Consider the following 23,763-nt stretch of genomic DNA (forward strand, 5'->3'; position numbering starts at 1 on the left):
GGAGGGATGTGAACGGGTGCTGTCGTGGGCTCTATAAAAGAGCATTACCGGTACGTAATCCGGTATTTTCTATTCGCCACGACAGCACCCACTAGAGAGAATTGCAGAGACTATAGACTGGGTGGGTTTACTGAGTCAAGGACCGATACACCAAAAGTTAGATCAGAAGCAGAGGATAGATCTAATCTATAATGCTTATAGAAGGTATTCGGTGAAGACCAAGTTGCAGCCTTACATATAAGGTCTATTGGCACATTTGCCCTTTCTGCCCAGGAAGTCGACAAGGCTCTTGTAGAGTGCGCTCCCACATGCATTGGAGGATCTTTCCCTCCAGCCTTATACGCCAAGATTATTGCCTCTCTGATCCAGCGAGATAATGTGTTCTTTGTGACTCCGGCACCCTTGGTTTTACCCTGAAAAGACACAAAGAGAGCCCTACTCTTCCTCCAGTCCCTAGTTCTCTCTAAATAGGCTAAGACAGTCCTTTTTACGTCTAGGGTGTGAAGTCTTTCTTCTTCTGGAGTTGAGTGGTTCTCATAAAAGGTAGGTAACAGGATCTCCTGGGATCTATGAAAGGTAGAAGCCACCTTAGGTAGATAACAAGGATCTGTTTTTAAAAGTATCCTATCTGATGTTACCACAAAAAAGGGAGGATCTATAGATAAAGCATGAAGATCACTTACTCTTCTGGCAGAAACTAATGCCACTAATAATACCGTTTTTAAAGAAATATTTTTTAGTGAGGCTGCATGGAGAGGCTCAAAAGGTGATTGAGTCAATGCATTTAGGACTATCGATAGATCCCACTGAGGGACCCGAGGTATGCTAATTGGTCTCGATCTCTCACAGGCAGATATAAACCGAGATATCCATTTATTACCTGCTACATCAAAATTAAAAAGAGCTCCTAAGGCTGACACCTGTACTTTCAGAGTGCTTACTGAAAGACCTAATTCCAGACCTTTTTGTAGAAATTCCAATATTGGAAATATAGGAATATCAGCGGAAAGTTGTGTAGTATGGAATTGAAGGAATTTCCTCCAAATTCTAACATAAATCCTGGTAGTTGAGGGTTTTCTACTTTTCATCAGAGTATCTATTAACCCACTAGAAAACCCCCTGAGATTTAGTAACTGCCTTTCAAACTCCATGCAGTTAAATTCATGCCCTTTGCCTGAGGATGAAGGAACGGACCCTGAGAGAGCAGGTCCTTGGATTGAGGCAGAATCCACGGGTCCGACACTGACATCGCCCTCAGCCATGAAAACCATGGCCTTTTGGGCCAGAATGGGGCTATTAATAGAATTCTTGCTCCTTCTTCCCTTATTTTTCTTATTACCAAAGGTAGTAGATTCCATGGAGGAAAAGCATATGCCAGGTCGAAAGTCCAGGGTACTTGGAGGGCATCGAGTATGTCCGGCTTGTCCTCCCTGTTTAGAGAGGCAAACGCCCTGACCTGTCGGTTGGCTCTTGTGGCAAACAAGTCTATTTGAGGAATACCCCATTGCGCTGTTATCATTTTGAAAATTTTTCTGTTTAGCATCCATTCCCCTTGATGGAGGGTGTGACGGCTCAGAAAATCGGCACGAAAGTGGTCTGTGCCCCTGATGTGAACTGCTGATAGTGATAGCAGATGACCTTCGGCTAATTCCATGATGTCTGATGCCAGCTCCCTGAGTCTGTCCGACCGCGTACCTCCTTGATGGTTTAAGTAAGCTACTGCCGTGGTGTTGTCGGAGAACACTCTTGTGTGAGAGCCGCTGAGCTGAGGAAGAAAGTGAAGTAGGGAATAATATATCGCCCTCAACTCTTTGACATTCGAAGAACTATCCAGTTCCGAACTAGACCAAAGATCCTGAACCCACTGATCCTTAAAATGTGCCCCCCAGCCTTTAGGACCAGCATCTGTGGTCACTATACTAGAGGGGGAAAATACCCAGAGAACCCCCCTTGAAAGGTTTTTCTGATTTAACCACCACTTAAGGGAGTGTAATACTTCCGTTGTTAGATAAACTGTTCTATCCAGACAGCCTCTATTCTTGATGTCTTCCTCTAATATAAATTTTTGTAGAAGCCTAGTATGAGCCTGAGCCCACTGGACCGCAGGAATACACGATGTCAGAGAACCTAGTAATGACATGCTCTGTCTGAGTGACATACTACGATTTTCTATTGCTAAGGATACCTTATCAACTATGGAGAATTTCTTATCCTCAGGCAGCTTACAAATCTGGTCAGCTGAATCTAGAAGGAGCCCCAGGAATTTCTAACACTTAACAGGCTGAAGTCTAGATTTTTCCCAATTAACCAGCCACCCCAGGGATTGTAAGGAAATCACTACTTCCCGTAACCTCTGCTCACACTGTAGGGGGTCTTTACCCACAATCAATAGGTCATCTAGATATGGAATGACTAAAGTATCTTTTACTCTTAGGAAAGACATAACTTCCAATAGCAATTTTGTGAAAACCCTTGGGGCCATGGATAATCCGAAGGGCATCGCCTTATATTGTAGATGACGAATTTGTCCCTCTATACAGACTGCTACCCGAAGGAACTGCTGGAATAAATGATGTATAGGAATATGATAGTGAGCATCCTTAAGATCCAATACTACCATGTAACAGTTTGGAAATAGATTCTTTATGGCTGAACGAATGGATTCCATTTTGAATGTTTTAGGCCTTATAAAGGAGTTCAGCTTTCTTAAATTAATTATGGTTCTGAAAGAGCCATCCGGCTTACTAATCAGAAACAAGGGAGAATAAAATCCCCTCCCCATCTGGGAAGATGGGACTTCTACTAGGACTTGTTTGCGTAGGAGGGTTTTAACCTCTGTTTCAAGCGCCTCTTGCTGAGGCCTGGATTTTAAGGTGGTAAGGAGGAAGGAGTCCGGTGGAGTTCTAATAAAGTCTAATGTGAGGCCTGAAGATATTAATTTAATGGCCCAAGTATTTGTTATCTCTTCCCATTGTTGCCTAAACTGTTTTAATCTTCCACCCACTGGAGGAATATAATTACTGGAATTTGTCGGCTGGCTTGAATGGACGTTTATTAAACAGGTTTCCTTTTTGTTTAAAATCCTTATTGTTCCATCTGTCTCTGAAGCCTCCCTTCTTTCCGAATGGTGGCTTCCTGAAGGCCCTTCTGTAAGATGGAACAAAGGGATTAGGGAATCCTTTTTTCCTTTCACCTGCCTTCGTGAGTATATCGTCAAGGACTGTTCCAAACAGGTACTCACCCTGACAGGGTATGGCACATAATTTGGATCTAGATTGGGCATCTCCTTTCCAGTTTTTTAGCCATAAAGCCCGCCTAGCCGTATTGGAGATATTAGCTGTTCTGGCCGCCAGTCGTAGGGAGTCAATAGAGGCATCCGATATAAAGGCAGCCGCACCTTTGATCAAAGGGATAGATGCTCGTAACTTCTCCCTGGATACACCATTTTTAATATTTTGCTCCAGCTGATCCAGCCAGACTAACATTGACCTGCCAGTACATGTGGCTGCAATTGCCGGTTTGAATGCCGTGACACAGGCCTCCCACGATTTTTTAAGGAGCGCATCTGATTTTCGGTCCATGGGATCTGATAAGGAACCTGCATCTTCCACGGGCAAGGAGAACCGGCGAGATGTAGATGCAACTGCAGCATCGACCTTTGGTATTTTGGTCCATGTACTCAAATCTTCATCATCAAAGGGGTAGCGCCTCTTACAGGGTATTGGTACCAACCCTTTTTGACCTTTACCCCATTCCTTCTTAACGAGGTCCTTTATGGCCTGGTTTATTGGAAACACGTGGCCTTTCCGTTGGGAAAGACCAGCAAACATGATTTCCTGTGGTGTTTGGGGTTCTTTTGACTCAGATACCCCCATCGTATTTCTCACCGATTTAACCAAGTTGTTTATGCCTTCAGTTGGAAAGCAAACAAAGTCTTCTTCCCCTGAAGAATCAGACAGTTGAGAGACATCAGAGTCGACCTCCCCACTCTCTGCTGACGTGTCAGCTCTAGGTGAGGATACTCTTCTTTTCTTTTTCTCGATATTAATCGAGGAAGAACCGCCCCCTAACGACTGAAGTTCTTCCCGAATTATGAGCCGTATCTCATTCATTTTCACAGATTCCTCCTGCCGTAAGGTGTTATCTATACATGCCTGACATAGACTCTTAGTATAGGAGTCAGGCAGGGGTTCGGTACATATAGCACATTGTTTGTGCTTACTCTTCCCCGTCCTCTTTGCCTAGAATAATACAAGCAAAGGAATCAATATATGCTTCAGTGAAGCTATGTGTACACTCACCCAGCGTATTAATTTTACCGGCTGCAGGGTTGCCTTAGTTTGGGATGTGGAACGGGACGATTTCCTTCCCGATTTATCAGTGGAGTCACTTATCTTAGAGTGTCCACTGCTCTTTTTCCTGGTTTCGCTACTAGGTACTAGTGGCTCTTCCATGGAGTGCACACGGACCTCCTCTTGGGACGACATAATGCACACTGACTGCACTTCTAATCCTGACCTTTATAGTGTAGCCACTCCTGCATACATCCCCTCCTAAATTTTTTTTTTTTTTTTTACTCACAAGTCCGGCGTCCGGACACTGCATGGGGGAATCCAATATGGCGGTTCCCCCGGAAATGGTCCTCTGACACTGCGACCCCGGAAGTTCAAGCTTCCTTCCATGGGACGCCGACGCTACTGCGCATGCGCCCGCGTCTGCTGCATACCGGAAGCGCCCTAAGCGCTGCTTCCCACACCATGTCGCCTCTTACCTCTGGAGGGAACGGAGGGAAGATTCCGCCCAGGGACGCCGCACCGCTGCTCAGCTCCACTTAGGAGGGCATTACCGCAGGTATCCACACTGCGCCGTGCATTCATTAGCACTTACCTCTTCTTAGCCATAGAGTTTTCTCTGTGGGTTCCCTTCTAGGAACAAGAAACCAACTGAGGAGCGAGGGGGGGCCGCCCCTTTTATCTGTCTGTAGGTTTCCTGTTCCTAGGGGCGGATCCCCTCTCTCTAGTGGGTGCTGTCGTGGCGAATAGAAAAACAAGATTATACTCACCCGGGAGGGGGGGGGCTGTCCCATTCGATGGGCATCGCGGTCCAGAGCCTCCCATCTTCATACGATGACGTCCTCTTCCTTGCTTCGTGTCGCGTCTCCTGCGCAGCCGTACTGATCTGCCCTGTTGAGGGCACAGCAAAGTACTGCAGGCGCTGGGCCTCTCTGACCTTTCCAGGCACCTGCGCACTGCTGTAATTTACTGTGCACTGCACTACGGATCTGCTGGGAATAAACGCAACAGATTATTACAGGCAGAATACGGATCCGCTGGGAATAAACGCAACAGCTTACTACAAGCAGAATACGGATCCGCTGGGAATAAACGCAACAGCTCACTACAGGCAGAATACGGATCCGCTGGGAATAAACGCAACAGATTACTACAGGCAGAATACGGATACGCTGGGAATAAACGCAACAGCTCACTACAGGCAGAATACGGATCCGCTGGGAATAAAGGCAACAAATTATTACAGGCAGAATACGGATCCGCTGGGAATAAAGTCAACAGATTACTACAAGCAGAATACGGATCCGCTGGGAATAAACGCAACAGATTACTACAGGCAGAATACGGATCCGCTGGGAATAAACGCAACAGATTACTACAAGCAGAATACGGATCCGCTGGGAATAAACACAACAGCTCACTACAGGCAGAATACGGATCCGCTGGGAATAAACGCAACAGCTTACTACAGGCAGAATACGGATCCTCTGGGAATAAAGGCAACAGATTACTACAAGCAGAATACGGATCCGCTGGGAATAAAGGCAACAGATTACTACAAGCAGAATACGGATCCGCTGGGAATAAACGCAACAGCTCACTACAGGCAGAATACGGATCCGCTGGGAATAAACGCAACAGCTTACTACAGGCAGAATACGGATCCGCTGGGAATAAACGCAACAGATTACTACAGGGAGAATACGGATCCGCTGGGAATAAACGCAAGAGATTACTACAGGCAGAATACGGATCCGCTGGGAATAAACGCAACAGATTACTACAGGCAGAATACGGATCCGCTGGGAATAAACGCAACAGATTATTACAGGCAGAATACGGATCCGCTGGGAATAAAGGCAACAGATTACTACAGGCAGAATACGGATCCGCTGGTAATAAACGCAACAGATTATTACAGGCAGAATACGGATCCGCTGGGAATAAACGCAACAGATTACTACAGGCAGAATACGGATCCGCTGGGAATAAACGCAACAGATTACTACAGGCAGAATACGGATCCGCTGGGAATAAACGCAACAGATTACTACAGGCAGAATACGGATCCGCTGGGAATAAACGCAACAGATTACTACAGGCAGAATACGGATCCGCTGGGAATAAACGCAACAGATTACTACAGGCAGACTAGGGATCCTCCGATCCTGAATGCGCGCTTCCTCACATTCGAAACGCGCGCCGAAAGGCATAAATGCGCGCTCCTGAATGCGCTTCGGCACAAATGCGCGCTCCTGAAAGTGCTCCTTCCATATTGCAAGCCTGTCGTCTCAGGAACAGAGCGCGCTCCTAAATCCACCGCCTTCCATGCCCTGATGAACCAATCAGCGCTGCAGCTCACAAAGACCCTGATGAACCAATCAGCGCTGCAGCTCACAGAGACTGCCACTCCCCTGACTCGCCCACAACACATTCAACCTGCGAATTCAATACTCGCTACCCGCACTTGTCAACCCGAGCGTCACTCCGGAAGCGACACGCAGGGAACGCCGGGAAATGTAGTACCGTGACTCTGCGAGCGCCACGTGACGGCAGGGGGCGGCTCTCCGGGCGGCTGCGCAGTAGGAGGCAGCACACTGGCTGGCGGGAGCTGGAGCCGCACAGTGCGGTCAGGACGCGGCAGGGATCTGTGTTCTCCCAGGTGAGCCTGGACTGTATGGCCGCTGTCTGCCCGTGTAATGGCGGCTTCTCTGTCTGTACTGAGTCAGGGCACGCCCCCTGTGTGACACGCCCTGGAAATGACGTCACACCGGGAGGAGCCGCATAGTAGTTTAGTATTTACTGCAGAGTCTAGAAGCTTCTTATCCCCGTGGATTCCCGGTGTGCGGCTCTGCAGGTGGAGTCTGCGCAGTCCTCGTCTTCCTCCTTGTGGGGGATTCCTCCTCCTATACCGCCTCCATACTCCGCCCCCTCACTATAGCGCTATTCACACCTGGGGTCCTGGCTGTGTCTGTGCAGTGAGTGCGTTTTCCTCCCCTGTGTACCGGCCGCTGTAAGAATTCTCCCTTCTTCCCCACATGGTGATATTCCCCTATTAACCCCTTCATGACCCAGCCTATTTTGACCTGAATGACCTGGCCGTTTCTTACAATTCTGACCAGTGACCCTTTATGAGGTAATAACTCGGGAACGCTTCAACGGATCCTAGCGGTTCTGAGATTGTTTTTTTCGTGACGTATTGGGCTTCATGTTAGTGGTAAATTTAGGTCGATAACACAGGGGAACAATTTGAAAAAAAATGTTTCTGTTGAGTTCGGTTTTTGAGCTGATTTATACTAAAATTGGCATGCTGATTCCAAAAATGTAGTCAGTTTTTTTCTAGCACGTCAAGTTTTTCCTCCACAACTTACCTGCCAGAGAAGCACAATTGCACTGATATCTGTGATAAGACGTGTTACCTGATTACAATTCCACTCATATAGAGCTACGTGGCAACTTGTAAGAGTAGTCACAACTTTGTCATGCCTTTCTTATATATTTCATTTTTTTGTTCATATTTGTACTATATAAAAAAAACAAACAAACACTTTTCAGGTACAGTGGTTTACATAGTTTTGAGAAGACAAAAAACCTATAGTTCAAAAACTTGATGTGATAGAGAAAAACTGAGATCGTTTCTGGATTCAGCATCCAAAAATTAATTAAGAACAGTTGTCTGACCTAAACTCTTAAAAAATTGTGTTCCCCAGTGTAATTTTTGCGTTTATTTGTGAAAAAAAAAAATGGAAATTTGGCAAAAATTTTGAAAATGTCTCAATTTTCACATTTTGAATTTTTATTGTTAAACCAGAGAGTTATGTGACACAAAATAGTTAATAAATAACATTTCCCACACGTCTACTTTACATCAGCACAATTTTGGAAACAAAATTTTTTTTTTTTTTGCTAGGAAGTTGTAAGGGTTAAAATTTGACCAGCGATTTCTCATTTTTACAACAAAATTTACAAAACCATTTTTTTTAGGGACCACCTCACATTTGAAGTCAGTTTGAGGGGTCTGTATGGCTGAAAATACCCCAAAGTGACACCATTCTAAAAACTGCACCCCCTCAAGGTGCACAAAACCACATTCAAGAAGTTTATTAACCCTTCAGGTGCTTCACAGCAGCAGAAGCATCATGGAAGGAAAACATGGAACATTTAAATTTTAGTCACAAAAATGATGTTTTAGCAACAATTTTTTTATTTTCCAAAAGGTAAAAAGGGAAACTGGACCCCAAAAGTTATTGTACAATTTGTCCTGAGTCGATGCCCAATATGTGGGGGGGAACCACTGTTTGGGCGCACAGCAGGGTTCGGAAGGGCAGGAGCGCCATTTGACTTTTTCAATGAAAAATTGGCTCCAATCGTTAGCGGACACCATGTTGCGTTTGGAGAGCCCCTGTGTGCCTAAACATTGGAGCTCCCCCACATGTGACCCCATTTTGGAAACTAGACCTCCCATGGAACTAATCTAATGTGCGGTGAGCACTTTAAACCCCCAAGTGCTTCACAGAAGTTTATAACGCAGAGCCGTGAAAATAAAAAATCATTTTTCTTTCCTCAAAAATTATTTTTTAGCCCGCAATTTTTTATTTTCACAAGAGTAACAGGAGAAATTGGACCCCAAAAGTTGTTGGCCAGTTTGTCCTGAGTACGCTGATACTCTATATGTGGGGGTAAACCACTGTTTGGGCACACGATGGGGCTCGGAAGGGAAGTAGTGACTTTTGAAATGCAGACTTTGATGGAATGGTCTGCGGGCATCATGTTACGTTTGCAGAGCCCCTGATGTGCCTAAACAGTAGAAACCTCCCACAAGTGACCCCATTTTGGAAACTAGACCCCCCAGGGAACTTATCTAGATGTGTGGGGAGCACTTTGAACCCTCAAGTGCTTCACAGAAGTTTACAACGCAGAGCTGTGAAAATAAAAAATCATTTTTCTTTCCTCAAAAATTATGTTTTCGCAAGCAATTTTTTATTTTCACAAGGGTAACAGGAGAAATTGGACCCCAATAATTGTTGCCCAGTGTGTCCTGAGTACGCTGGTACCCCATATGTGGGGGTAAACCACTGTTTGGGCGCACGTCAGGGCTCGGAAGGGAGGGAGCACCATTTGACTTTTTGAATACGAGATTGGCTGGAATCAATGGTGGCGCCATGTTGCGTTTGGAGACCCCTGAGGTGCCTAAACAGTGGAAACCCCTCAATTCTACCTCCAACACTAACCCCAACACACCCCTAACCCTAATCCCAACTCTAGCCATAACCCTAATCACAACCCTAACCCCAACACACCCCTAACCCTAATTCCAACCCTAACCCCGACCCTAATCCTAACCCTAATCCTAACCCTAATCCCAACCATAACCCTAACCACAGTCTAATATTAACCCTATTTCCAACCCTAGCCCTAATTCCAACCCTAACCCTAAGGCTAGGTTCACATTGCGTTAGAGCAATCCGTTCAGCGCATACGCTAACGGAATGCGCTAACGCAATGTCCAAAAAGGGATTGCGTTTTGTGATCCCGCTAGCACAGATGCCCGATCTGCGCTAGCGAAGAACGGACCCTGAACGCTGCAAGCAGCGTTCGAGGTCCGTCTGAAAATAACGGGACATCGCTGACGCATGCCAAAAAAGGCATACGTTAGTAATGTGTTAGTACATTGCGGTCAATGGGTGCTCTAACGGATCCGTTACATAGCGTTAATTGCGCCATGTAATGGATTCCGTTAGCAGACACCCACTAACGCAATGTGCACCCAGCCTAAGGCTATGTGCCCACGTTGCGGATTTGTGTGAGATTTTTCCGCACCATTTTTGAAAAATCCGCAGTTAAAAGGCACTGCGTTTTACCTGCGGATTTCCAGCGGATTTCCAGTGTTTTTTGTGCGGATTTCACTTGCTGATTCCTATTGAGGAACAGGTGTAAAACGATGCGGAATCCGCACAAAGAATTGGCATGCTGCGGAAAATACAACAGCGTTTCCGCGCGGTATTTTCCGCACCATGGGCACAGCGGATTTGGTTTTCCATAGGTTTACGTGGTACTATAAACCTGATGGAAAACTGCTACGAATCCGCAGCGGCGAATCCGCTGCGGATCCGCAGCCAAATCCGCACCACGTGCACATAGCCTAATTCTAGCCCTAACCCTAGCCCTCACCCTAACCCTAGTGGGAAAAAAAAATATTTTCTTTATTTTATTTTTGTCCCTACCTATGGGGGTGATGAAGGGGGGGGGGGGGGGTTATTTATTATTGTTTTTATTTTGATCGCTGTGATAGAACCTATCACAGCGATAAAAATGTACTTGTAACGAATCTGCCGCCCGGCAGATTCGGCGGGCGCACTGCGTATGCGTCCGCCATTTTGCAAGATGGCGGCGCCCATGGAACAGACGGACGGACACCGGGAGGGACACAGGAGGTAGGTAAGTATGATGGGGGGGAGGGGGGTCGGACAGCGGGGGGGAGGGAGCGGACAGGAGGACGGAGGGGAGCGGAGGACAGTTTATGACCGGACGGAGGGGAGGAGATTGGTGGCGGTGGGGGGCAGATCGCGGTCTCCAGCCATGGCTGATGCTATTGCAGCATCGGCCATGGCTGGATTGTAATATTTCACCAATTTTCATTGGTGAAATATTACTATCGCTCTGATTGAAAGTGAAACGACACTTTCAACAGCCAATCAGAGCGATCGTAGCCATGGGGGGAGGAGGGGCGAATCCTCTCCCCTGGACTCAAGTACAACTCCCCCTGTCCCTGCAGGTTGGGTGAAATTACAATTAACCCTTTCACCCGGCCTGCAGGAGCGCGATCCGACCATGACTCATATGCTGCGTCACAGGTCGGATTGGCACAGGTTTTCATGACGCATGCAGTGCATCAAAGGTCGGGAAGGGGTTAACCTACAGGGGCCATAAGTCCTTCTATGTGGCCCTAACTAGTATTAGTGTCCCCCGTGTGCCCCCATATATTACTACTGGCCCCCGTGTGCCCCCATATATTACTACTGGCCCCCGTGTGCCCCCATATATTACTACTGGCCCCCGTATATTACTACTGGCCCCTGTGTGCCCCCGTATATTACTACTGGCCCCTGTGTGCCCCCGTATATTACTACTGGCCCCTGTGTGCCCCCATATATTACTACTGGCCCCTGTGTGCCCCCATATATTACTACTGACCCCTGTGTGACCCCATATATTACTACTGACCCCTGTGTACCCCCATATATTACTACTGACCCCTGTGTGACCCCATATATTACTACTGACCCCTGTGTACCCCCATATATTACTTCTGGCTCCTGTGTGCCCCCATATATTACACAGGATTCTTACGATGTTACATCGGCTCATCTTCTCATTCAGGTTTCTACAATATCGGATCCTCTCAGTGAAGATCTTCTACAAAAGAAAATTTTCCTGATTTACCCATCAAAGATGGATGTGGACAGAGACAAGATGGCGGAGAGGATATTACACCTCACCCTAGAGATCCTCTTCCGGCTTACTGGAGAGGTGAGAGATTCTGATGTCTTCTCATTACATCATTCTTATCTATGGCAATAACAGATGGACAGAACTAGAGAGGTGAGGACTCTGGAAATGTCTGTAGTGAGATTTATTAATGTGTCTCTCCGTTACCAGGATTACACGGTGGTGAAGAAGACCTCTAGTGATCGCTGTCAGGACCCTGTGTCTGAGGGATGGGGAAGACCGCTGAGCCCAATCACGGGGCCTTCACCTCACCTCCTGATCCATGAGGACATCAATGACCAGAAGATCCTAGAACTCATCTACAAGATGATTGAGCTGCTGACTGGAGAGGTGACACTGCTGGGAATGCTGGGACATTGTACAGTAACACTATGAAGAGATCGGGGGGATGACGGTATCATTGTATGTGTCAGGTTCCTATAAGGTGTCAGGATGTCGCTGTCTATTTCTCCATGGAGGAGTGGGAGTATTTAGAAGGACACAGAGATCTGTACGAGAACGTCATAATGGAGGTTCCCCAGCTCCTCACATCACCAGGTAATAGACAGGGCTAAATACACACGGCCTATAATTATCTGTATGTAAAGAATGAATTCAGTCCCTGTATGTGTTTCCTCCAGATCTATCCAGTAAAAGGACAACACCAGAGAGATGTCCCCGTCTTCTTCTTCCACAAGACTTTAACCAAGAAGATCCCAATGCTCCTCAGGATCATCAGGTAGATGGAGAGGTGGTGTCAGGAGATCTCCCCTATGATGTGTAGATGCTGGTGAAGGTCTTGTGCTCAGTCTTGTTTTAATCACCAGTATTATAGGTTTTATACCTGTGTAATGAGAACGGTGGAGATGGCAGGATTAGAGCTGATCATAGATGTGACTTCTCCATCTGTCAGTGACTTCTACAATATTTGTTTCAGAGTGAAGATCTGACCCATATTAATACTACAGAGACATATGTGAGGGGGGATGAGTGGTGTTGTAACGCTCGCACCTAGACTGGTTGGCTCGGGCGCCTGGGGGTGTGGCCCCACTGGACCACAGACCGAACTTCCCTGGAAGGGGCGTAACTAAGTAGCTTCCTAGGTGTTCGCTGGAGCCTCTGATGGTGAGGTCAGACTTGTGCAATAGGAAGCTACCAGGTACCACTCCAGGGTGGAGTCGGACTGTGGATGCTCATCCCACCAGGGACAAGACACGGGCAGGCAGGCACGGCTGTGACACTGGCTGACAGACGGGTATGGCAGAGGCCCTGACGGGCGGACTGGCTTGACGAAGATACAGGCAGGCAGACAGGCACGGCTGGCACTCAGGCAGACAGGCGGGCACGGCTGGCACTGGCAGACCGGACTGATACTCTGGTAGGAACTGGGATTCAGATGGATGTGTGGAAACAGGTAAGAACCTGTTCAGACTGGAGAATATAAAGCAACAGGTAGAGACCTGTATGGAAAGTTGCAGAATAAAGATAGAGCAAGAGTGGAAGCAAAGCTGAATCGCAGGAGGCTGAGTACGAGTAGAAGGCGGAGCTAAGAGAAGAGAAGGAGAAGGCAGAGCTATGAGCAGAGAAGGAGAAGGCAGAGTAGAGAAGGCAGAGCAGAGAGTGGAGAAGGCAGAGCCAAGGACGGAGCCGCAGGAGGCGGAGCCAAGAGCAGAGATGCTGGAGGCGGAGCCAAGAGCAGAGACGCTGGAGGCGGAGCCAAGAGCAGAGACGCTGGAGGCGGAGCCAAGAGCAGAGACGCTGGAGGCGGAGCCAAGAGCAGAGACGCTGGAGGCGGAGCCAAGAGCAGAGACGCTGGAGGCGGAGCCAAGAGCAGAGACGCTGGAGGCGGAGCCAAGAGCAGAGACGCTGGAGGCGGAGCCAAGAGCAGAGACGCTGGAGGCGGAGCCAAGAGCAGAGACGCTGGAGGCGGAGCCAAGAGCAGAGACGCTGGAGGCGGAGCCAAGAGCGGAGACGCTGGAGGCGGAGCCAAGAGCGGAGACGCTGGAGGCGGAGCCAAGAGCGGAGACGCTGGAGGCGGAGCCAAGAGCGGAGACGCTGGAGGCGGAGCCAAGAGCGGAGACGCTGGAGGCGGAGCCAAGAGCGGAGACGCTGGAGGCGGAGCCAAGAGCGGAGACGCTGGAGGCGGAGCCAAGAGCGGAGACGCTGGAGGCGGAGCCAAGAGCGGAGACGCTGGAGGCGGAGCCAAGAGCGGAGACGCTGGAGGCGGAGCCAAGAGCGGAGACGCTGGAGGCGGAGCCAAGAGCGGAGACGCTGGAGGCGGAGCCAAGAGCGGAGACGCTGGAGGCGGAGCCAAGAGCGGAGACGCTGGAGGCGGAGCCAAGAGCTAAAGACGTAGAACCGCAAGCAGCGGAGCCGCAGAGCAAAGCCACAGAGTGCCGAGCAAGGTCAGAGAGCAGAGCTGAGAGACACAGAACCACAGGTTGTGGTAGAACTGAGCAGAGAGAAGAAGAGCCACAGACAGTGGCGAACAGAGCAGAAAGATAAGGCAGAGGTACACACAGCAGAGTGGGAAATGACTAATGACAAAGAAGGAGCAGGGACGGACATAGACCAGAGTACAGACAGGAACGGACACGGATACACAAACAGAACACAGATGAAGGCCTGCAATAGTGCAGCCCTCTGAGACAGGAAACACACGACCTGGCAGCTCAGTAGCAAATGCTAACTGAGGGGAATAGTTTGCTCAGGCATCCTCCAATGGGTGAGGATGCCTTAAGTATCAGAGGCCTCAAGGCTATTGGCCAGAAGCACCTTAGGGAGGTGCACACAGTCTCAATAAGAATCCGGAGTGGCTGGTGCCGCCCCTCTATGCACACAGCCAGGAAGTGTACACAGAGCAGGCCGCCATGAAGCACATGGCATGGAACCAGCAGCAGACAGATCTCACAGCATGGCACTGGGTGTGTGAGTAGATGTAACAGGCAGGTGGGGAATGGAAGGCCATGCAGTGATGCCGGCAGGGATGTTACAGGTGTAAAGAGGAGATTCCCACATATGACTACCCAGGTGAGTAGTAACCAATAAATGCAGAGAGGTCACAGATTCTTCTCAGTCACCGGCTGTGGCTGCTTTATAGGTGGTGTAGTCCGGCCGTATTACCATGATCACCATTTTGCCTCTAGACCACAACATTCTTCTCCACCCAAAACTGTTCAAATGACTTTGGGCATTGAAAGCCCTTTTCTATAGATCTTACAACCTGGTAGATCCATCTACCACCTGGGTTTAGGAGACGCTGTTACCTGCCCAGATCTGTAAACTATAAAGCCAAATGACAGCGTACGTAGAATGTGCTGACAAGATAGAAAATTACTTGAAGAAAAATATTCTGATGGGCCTGTAAGAGAAAGCGGAGGGTAATGATTCTGTTGGCTTCCTAGAACCCTGAGATCTTATGGGATGAATCTCCCTTCTCTCCCTTCTGTGCTGCTGAATGTGATCATATGGTCCCTACAAGACCAGGTCCAGTCTTTCTGGCCAAACTTCACTTTTATGATGAACAACAATAAATGTGCAGTGAGGCCAAGTGTGAATTTCTGTACAATAACAGTGTTTCCCTTTATCCTGACTTTTCAATTTGTATTAAAACCGACTAACTTCCAGGAGGATTGTGATAATCTACATAAACACATCATACCGGTGCCATGATATATCTCTGAGCTGTGCGTGGCTGATGGCTGTAATATACATTTATTCCCGACTGCAGGAGCTGTGTTGGCTCCAGCCCTGGTTTCATGGATTCACTCCACCTCATAAATTACATTGTTTTTGATCCTAAGAAATTCAGATTACTGCACAATCTCTCCTGAAATGGGGAGCAATATTATTTTCTCTAATCTTCTGGTCGGGACTCATAGTAGCTCCAATGGGCCACCATAAATGAATGCAACTCTGGTTTACTGTTGTGTAATCTGTATTTGTAGTTTTCAGTTAATGAGATTCTCATGCTCTGGGGCGGGGCTTTATGTGGTGCTGTGGGCGGGGCTTTGTGGTGCTCTGGGGTGGCGCTGTGGGCGGGGCTTTGTGGTGCTCTGGGGTGGTGCTGTGGGCGGGGCTTTGTGGTGCTCTAGGGTGGTGATGTGGGCGGGGCTTTGTGGTGCTCTAGGTCATTTAATCACCTGCACAGAATGACTCCAGCACCTTGTGGAATGCTAAGGAAATCCTGAAAACATGACCTGTTGGCGGCCCTCGAGGAATGCAGTTTGACACCTCTGCTCTAGGGTGGTGCTGTGGGCGGGGCTTTGTGGTGCTCTGGGGCAGGGCTGTGGGCGGGGCTTTATTGGTGCTCTGAGGGCCGGGCTGTGGCTTTATGTGGTGCTTGGATTACATATTCATCTTATTGGCTTGTGACAGGTCACTGATCCCTCACTGACCTGCCCTCCATTTTTACATAATGCATATACAGTAATAGCATTGATATGATTGTTGATAATGCCTATAATATTGTGGCTATTGGGAGGCTTAGAAAAAAAATTAGGTAGATCAAAGATATAAAAGGGCATAAGGGCTTTTATCATAGCACACTGTCCTTTCCAAGGGATATTAAGTTTAGGCCTGATTTTCATGTCCCCACATAGCCAATATAAATCAGGCAATTGGTAGATTTGACCTACCAACAAAGAGTCATTGTATAGACTGCCCTCCTGGACCGGGATTATCTGGTCATTACAGTATTCAGATGGTAGGTTATTTACCTGTCGTCCGGGACCTTTCCTTTCAAAACAGGTGTAGTTCCCTGGATAGGAGGTGATCCCATGGCCAGTTGGTTCGTTACTTTGGTGAGGTGGGTATAAGTGAGATACAGTTTGGCATTTATGTAAGTTACCTAGCTGGTTTTTCTCTTCGCCACGACAGCACCCACTTGAGAGAGGGGATCCGCCCCTAGGAACAGGAAACCCTATGGAGAGAATAAAAGGGGCGGTCCCCCTCGCTCCCACAGTTGGTTTCCTTTTCCTACGGGAGACACCTGGAGAGAAGAGGATGCCCAGCCTGGATGCCGCTTGCGCAGTTTACCTGTATAGGGACGGCAAGGGCTCCAGAGCTGGAAACAGTGTCGGGGGTCCTGTGACAGCTTCCCCCCTCTGCTGGCAGGTACCGTGAGGCCAGAGTCGGGGAGTCGCCTGGCTCACGGATGTCCATTCAGCCGACCTGCAGGGAACAGATCGCTGGGGTAAGAGAACCTGTGACGCCATCCTCTGTGGCATACAGGCAGCGTGTGGCCCGGTATTTGTCCCCCGGAAGTATTACCACAACTTCCGGGGTGATACAGGAGGAGGACGGCGCCTGCGCGAACGCTGGATGGAGGCACAGGCGCGTACAGCAGAGCCGCAACCCGGATGTAGTGGTCACTTCCAAGTGCAGCAGGAAGAAGATGGCGGCCCCATTACAAAAGGACGTCGGCGCTGATACCCGGCGTCCATCATGGCATCTCCCCAGGACACAGCGTTGCCTTCATCCGAAGTCACCGCTATAACACCTGGTAGCCGGACAAGCAGCAGCCGCAGGTCTTCTTCTAAGAGTGCCAGGGAAAAGAGGTCGGACCGGTCGGCTCTTCCATCTGTGCCTCCGTCTCCTCCTCTTCAGCCGGTATTGTGACAACAGCTTCACTGGGGTGAGTGTCTGTCTACCCTATTAGGCTGATTATACTTCCCTCTTTATCTAATTCCCTAGGCAAAAAGAACAGGGAAATCCAAACATAAGCAATGTGCTTTATGCTCTCAGCCACTCCCGGATACTTATTTAAAGAAGCTGTGCCAGTCATGCATCGAATCCACCTTACGTGAGGAGTCTTCAGTAAGGTCGGAAGATATAAGAAGTATGATTACAGAAGAATTACGAGCCTTTCGAAGCTCGGATAAAATTTCTGAGAATAGGAAAAGATATAATTCTCCTAGGTCTGAACAATCTTCTGATGTTGAGGATAAAGATTCAGACGGTTCCCAAGAGTTTATATCCTCAGAGGGTGAGCAGGATACATGCTTTCCTACAGACAGTATTGACAATTTAGTCAAATCAGTATGTAACACCATGGGTATTGAAGATGCAAAAACCCTTAAAATGCCACAGGACGTGATGTTTGCTGGCCTGTCTGAAAGAAAAAGACCTTCTTTTCTTGTTATTCCAGCAATAAAGGATTTCGTCAAAAAAGAGTGGGAAAGCCAGGGACAAAGAGGGTTGCCATCTTCGTCAAAAAGACGCTATCCCTTTAATGACGAGGATTTCTCCAAATGGTCAAAAGCCCCGAAGGTAGATGCGGCAGTGGCATCCACTTCTAGGAAATCTTTACTGCCTGTAGAAGATTCGGGATCTTTACAAGACCCGCTTGACCGGAAAGCTGATTCCCTTCTAAAAAAGAGCATGGGAGTCCTGTACAGGAGCTTTCAGACCGGCTATTTCGGCTACATGCACTGCTAGGTCCATGCTAGTCTAGTTGAATGATTTAGAAGAAGGATTGAAAGGTGGCCTTTCCCGGAATAAACTCATGTCTTCCATACCATTGATTAGAGGAGCTTCTGCCTTTTTAGCGGATTCTTCAGCTGATTCTATACGATTAGCAGCCGAATCGGCAGGTCTGACCAACGCGGCTCGCCGCGCCTTGTGGCTAAAGGGGTGGAAAGGAGATCCCCAAACGAAGTCTAAGTTATGTGGTCTGCCATGCCAGGGTGAGTACCTATTTGCTACTAGGTTGGATGAAATTCTTACCAAAGCGGGTGAGAGGAAGAAGGGGTTCCCCAATAACACTTACAGTGGGGCAAAAAAGTATTTAGTCAGTCAGCAATAGTGCAAGTTCCACCACTTAAAAAGATGAGAGGCGTCTGTAATTTACATCATAGGTAGACCTCAACTATGGGAGACAAACTGAGAAAAAAAAGATCCAGAAAATCACATTGTCTGTTTTTTTTAACATTTTATTTGCATATTATGGTGGAAAATAAGTATTTGGTCAGAAACAAAATTTCATCTCAATACTTTGTAATATATCCTTTGTTGGCAATGACAGAGGTCAAACGTTTTCTGTAAGTCTTCACAAGGTTGCCACACACTGTTGTTGGTATGTTGGCCCATTCCTCCATGCAGATCTCCTCTAGAGCAGTGATGTTTTTGGCTTGGCAACACGGACTTTCAACTCCCTCCAAAGGTTTTCTATAGGGTTGAAATCTGGAGACTGGCTAGGCCACTCCAGGACCTTGAAATGCTTCTTACGAAGCCACTCCATCGTTGCCCTGGCGGTGTGCTTTGGATCATTGTCATGTTGAAAGACCCAGCCACGTTTCATCTTCAATGCCCTTGCTGATGGAAGGAGGTTTGCACTCAAAATCTCACGATACATGGCCCCATTCATTCTTTCATGTACCCGGATCAGTCGTCCTGGCCCCTTTGCAGAGAAACAGCCCCAAAGCATGATGTTTCCACCACCATGCTTTACAGTAGGTATGGTGTTTGATGGATGCAACTCAGTATTCTTTTTCCTCCAAACACGACAAGTTGTGTTTCTACCAAACAGTTCCAGTTTGGTTTCATCAGACCATAGGACATTCTCCCAAAACTCCTCTGGATCATCCAAATGCTCTCTAGCAAACTTCAGACGGGTCCGGACATGTACTGGCTTAAGCAGTGGGACACGTCTGGCACTGCAGGATCTGAGTCCATGGTGGCGCAGTGTGTTACTTATGGTAGGCCTTGTTACATTGGTCCCAGCTCTCTGCAGTTCATTCACTAGGTCACCCCGCGTGGTTCTGGGATTTTTGCTCACCGTTCTTGCGATCATTCTGACCCCACGGGGTGGGATTTTGCGAGGAGCCCCATATCGAGGGAGATTCAGTGGTGTTGTATGTCTTCCATTTTCTAATTATTGCTCCCACTGTTGATTTCTTCACTCCAAGCTGGTTGGCTATTGCAGATTCAGTCTTCCCAGCCTGGTGCAGGGCTACAATTTTGTTTCTGGTGTCCTTTGACAGCTCTTTGGTCTTCACCATAGTGGAGTTTGGAGTCAGACTGTTTGAGGGTGTGCACAGGTGTCTTTTTATACTGATAACAAGTTTAAACAGGTGCCATTACTACAGGTAATGAGTGGAGGAAAGAGGAGACTCTTAAAGAAGAAGTTACAGGTCTGTGAGAGCCAGAAATCTTGATTGTTTGTTTCTGACCAAATACTTATTTTCCACCATAATATGCAAAAAAAATGTTAAAAAAACAGACAATGTGATTTTCTGGATTTTTTTTTTTCTCAGTTTGTCTCCCATAGTTGAGGTCTACCTATGATGTAAATTACAGACGCCTGTCATCTTTTTAAATGGTGGAACTTGCACTATTGCTGACTGACTAAATACTTTTTTGCCCCACTGTATCTTCCATCCTATAGGAGAGCGTTCCAAAAGCCCATGTTTAACAGAAGACAAGACTATAAAAACCAGGACCGTTGGGCTAATAAAGACTTTAAACAAATAGGAGCTTTTTTCGGAAAACGCCCTTTCAAACCTGAGGATAAACCCCGTTAGGACAGATCTACCCGTTGGTGGTAGGTTGTCCTTCTTCTCTACACAATGGCTGGCAATAACTTCTAATCCATGGGCAACTAGCCTTATAACTACGGGTCTAAAATTAAAATTTACCCGAGTCCCTCCGGACTCTATTTTTTATTAACTTACTTAAGGTCTCAATCACAACAAGAGGCCTTAGAGCAGGAAATAATAACTCTCCTGTCCAAAGGAGTATTAATGGAAGTCCCTTTTCATCAAAAAGGGAGGGGGTTTTATTCCCCTTTATTTTTGATTTCGTAACCAGACGGATCATTTAGAACAATAATTAACCTTAGGAGACTAAACGTCTTCTTAGAGAACCAAACTTTTAAAATGGAATCTATTCGGTCAACTATTAAGCTTCTGTTTCCCCATTGCTTCATGGCCGATCTTGACCTTAAAGATGCATATTACCATCTTCCAATCTTCATTGAGCATCAACAATATCTACGGGTGGCAGTTAAGATGAAAGGTCAGATACGGCATTACCAATATACAGCAATGCCCTTTGGACTATCAATAGCCCCTAGAGTTTTCACAAAACTAATGTCAGAGGTAATGTCATATTTGAGGTTAAAAGACACCCTCATAATACCATATTTAGATGACCTCTTGATAGTGGGGAACTCCCTTTCTCAATGTCATCAACGTTTATTTGATTCAATTTCGTCCCTAGAGGAATTAGGGTGGTTAGTAAACTGGGAAAAGTCTAGATTGTCCCCCACAACTCGTCAAAAATTTCTAGGACTTATTCTAGATTCTATAAATCAAAGGTGCTTTCTTCCCGAGTCTAAAAAAATAGCAATTATAAACAAGGTACAATCGGTGATTAATAACCCCCTAATTTCCCTAAGAGAAGGTATGTCCCTTCTTGGTTCCTTCACATCATGTATTCCAGCTGTTCCGTGGGCCCAATTCCATAGTAGAAAATGACAGTATACAATACTTCAGGAGGAAGAAAGGTTACAGGGCCGGTTAGATAGTCTTGTTTCTTTACCAACAGACGTGTTACAATCTCTCACCTGGTGGTTAGATCCGAATCATTTTACCAGTGGGGTTCCCTGGGTGGTTAAACCTTCAAAAACTATTTTCACTGATGCCAGTCCTAGTGGTTGGGGAGCACACTTAGGAGATCAAATAGTGCAAGGTCTGTGGTCTCTTAAAGAATCGGATGATTCTTCTAATAAAAAAAAGAGCTGAAGGCTATCTATCATGCCTTATCTAAATTCCTTCCGCAGCTACACGGAACGCATACAAGAATCCTTTCAGACAACATGACAGCAGTTGCATATATAAACCACCAAGGGGGAACAAGATCATAAGCTCTCATGTCTATAGCCGACGACATTCTAGCCATAGCAGAGGAGCACCTTCTATCCCTATCAGCACTGCATGTGAGAGGAATCGACAATTCGAAGGCAGATTTCCTCAGTCGCCACACCCTCCACCAAGTAGAATGGGTTCTAAGTCGTATCTTTTTCATGATAGTAAAAAAATGGGGCACTCCCGAGATAGACCTTTTTGCAGCAAGGCACAACAGGCAAGTCAAAAAGTTCGCTTCATTGTTCCGATCCGACAGTCCAGATATCTTCGACGCCCTACAAGTTCCATGGGTATTTCAGAAAGCATATGCCTTTCCCCCGTTGATATTACTTCCAACAGTAATCAGGAAGATAAGGGAGGACAGAGCAATCGTGATCTTAATAGCTCCGTTCTGGCCCAAGAGGCCATGGTTTTCCTGGCTGAGAGCCATGTCAATCTCAGACCCATGGATCCTCCCGGAGGATCAGGATCTTCTTTTCCAGGGCCCCTTCAACCACCCTCATGTGAAGGGTCTACGGTTAACAGCCTGGAATTTGAGAGGCAGCTGCTAAAGATGAGAGGTTTTTCTAACAAAGTGATTGACACTCTGCTGTTAAGTAGAAAGAAATCCACTACCTCCATCTATATAAGAGTGTGGAAAAAATTTCTAAACCTCTACCCGACGGCCCTGTCAAACGAAATTCATATCCCTATGGTTTTAGAATTTCTTCAAAAAGGGCGCGATTTAGGTCTGGCAGTCAGTACCTTAAAAGTACACATTTCTGCGCTTGGTGCTTTATATGGTCACGATATTGCAGGTAACAAATGGGTAGCCAGGTTTGTTGCAGCATGCCAGAGGTCAGAGACAGTTCAAATTCCCCACGTACCACCTTGGGATGTTAATTTAGTACTTGAAGCTCTAACAGACCATCCTTTTGAGCCACTACATTCAGCTCACATAAAACATGTCTCCCTCAAGACAGCTCTTCTTGTCGCCTTAGTATCAGCGAGAAGAGTAAGCGACATACAGGCACTATCGATAGATCCTCCCTTTATGTCAATATTCCCAGATAGAGTTGTCCTAAAGACAGACCCTTCATACTTACCCAAAGTATGCACTAAATTTCACAGATCACAAGAAATTTTCCTTCCTTCCTTCTATGATAACACTACAAATCAGGAAGAACAAAAATACCACACATTAGATGTGAGGAGAGCCATAATAGCCTATTTAGATAGGACTAGTGCCTGGAGGAAGAGCAGGGCTCTCTTTGTTTCCTTCCAGGGTCATAGAAAAGGAGCTGGAATCACGAAGGGTACTTTATCTCGATGGATTCGGGATGCAATATGTCTGGCCTATTCATCCAAAGGGGAGAATCCGCCTGAGACCGTAAAAGCACATTCCACCCGGGCGATAGCATCATCCTGGGCTGAACGAGCGGAGGTTCCAATAGAACTGATATGTAAGGCCGCAACCTGGTCTTCTCCTACTACCTTCTATAATCACTATAGATTAGACTTGTCTTCCTCATCTGACTTGTCCTTTGGTAGATCAGTCATTAACACGGTGATCCCTCCCAAATGAATCTCTCTAAAAGTCTCTCAAGTGGGTGCTGTCGTGGCGAAGAGAAAACACCGGATTACGTACCGGTAATGCTCTTTTATAGAGCCACGACAGCACCCCTTTACTTCACACCCTTATAGGTTTTTTATTTAGGAGCACGGTTAAGGGTGTTTGGTTCTTGTAGTTAGCCATACTTAAGTTAACTAATAATAAATGATAATATTGAATGACCTACTAAAATCTGGTGGGCGGTTCCTCGCAATCTCTGTAACCCAACTGTGGGAGCGAGGGGGACCGCCCCTTTTATTCTCTCCATAGGGTTTCCTGTTCCTAGGGGCGGATCCCCTCTTTCAAGTGGGTGCTGTCGTGGCTCTATAAAAGAGCATTACCGGTACGTAATCCGGTGTATCCATGTGCAGGGACAGGACACATAAGAATCCCTTTTCATTTACCCGTGGGTTTATTGGGAAAGGTACTGTGCCTAAACGAGTTCTGGCAGCGGTACAGGCTATGCATGAGGAGCGATTCACATTAGTAACAGTGTATCTTACCCACTCGAGCCAGACATTGGAGT

At 47.1% G+C, this 23,763-nt stretch overlaps 1 protein-coding gene across 1 annotated transcript in view; it reads left to right on the forward strand.

Moving 5' to 3' along the window:
- Positions 1 to 6,743: 6,743 nt before the first annotated feature.
- Positions 6,744 to 23,763, forward strand: part of LOC138662889 (zinc finger protein 665-like) — a 79,754-nt gene continuing 62,734 nt past the window's right edge. The window contains exons 1-5 of the mRNA XM_069748881.1: positions 6,744 to 6,954; positions 11,673 to 11,822; positions 11,952 to 12,131; positions 12,215 to 12,338; positions 12,422 to 12,519. Of these exons, the coding sequence (XP_069604982.1) occupies positions 11,745 to 11,822; positions 11,952 to 12,131; positions 12,215 to 12,338; positions 12,422 to 12,519 (480 nt within the window). The 5' untranslated portion in view covers positions 6,744 to 6,954; positions 11,673 to 11,744. The remainder of the gene's footprint in view (positions 6,955 to 11,672; positions 11,823 to 11,951; positions 12,132 to 12,214; positions 12,339 to 12,421; positions 12,520 to 23,763) is intronic.

Source organism: Ranitomeya imitator, chromosome 2 (assembly GCF_032444005.1).
Source record: "Ranitomeya imitator isolate aRanImi1 chromosome 2, aRanImi1.pri, whole genome shotgun sequence".
Taxonomy (NCBI): Eukaryota; Metazoa; Chordata; class Amphibia; order Anura; family Dendrobatidae; genus Ranitomeya; species Ranitomeya imitator.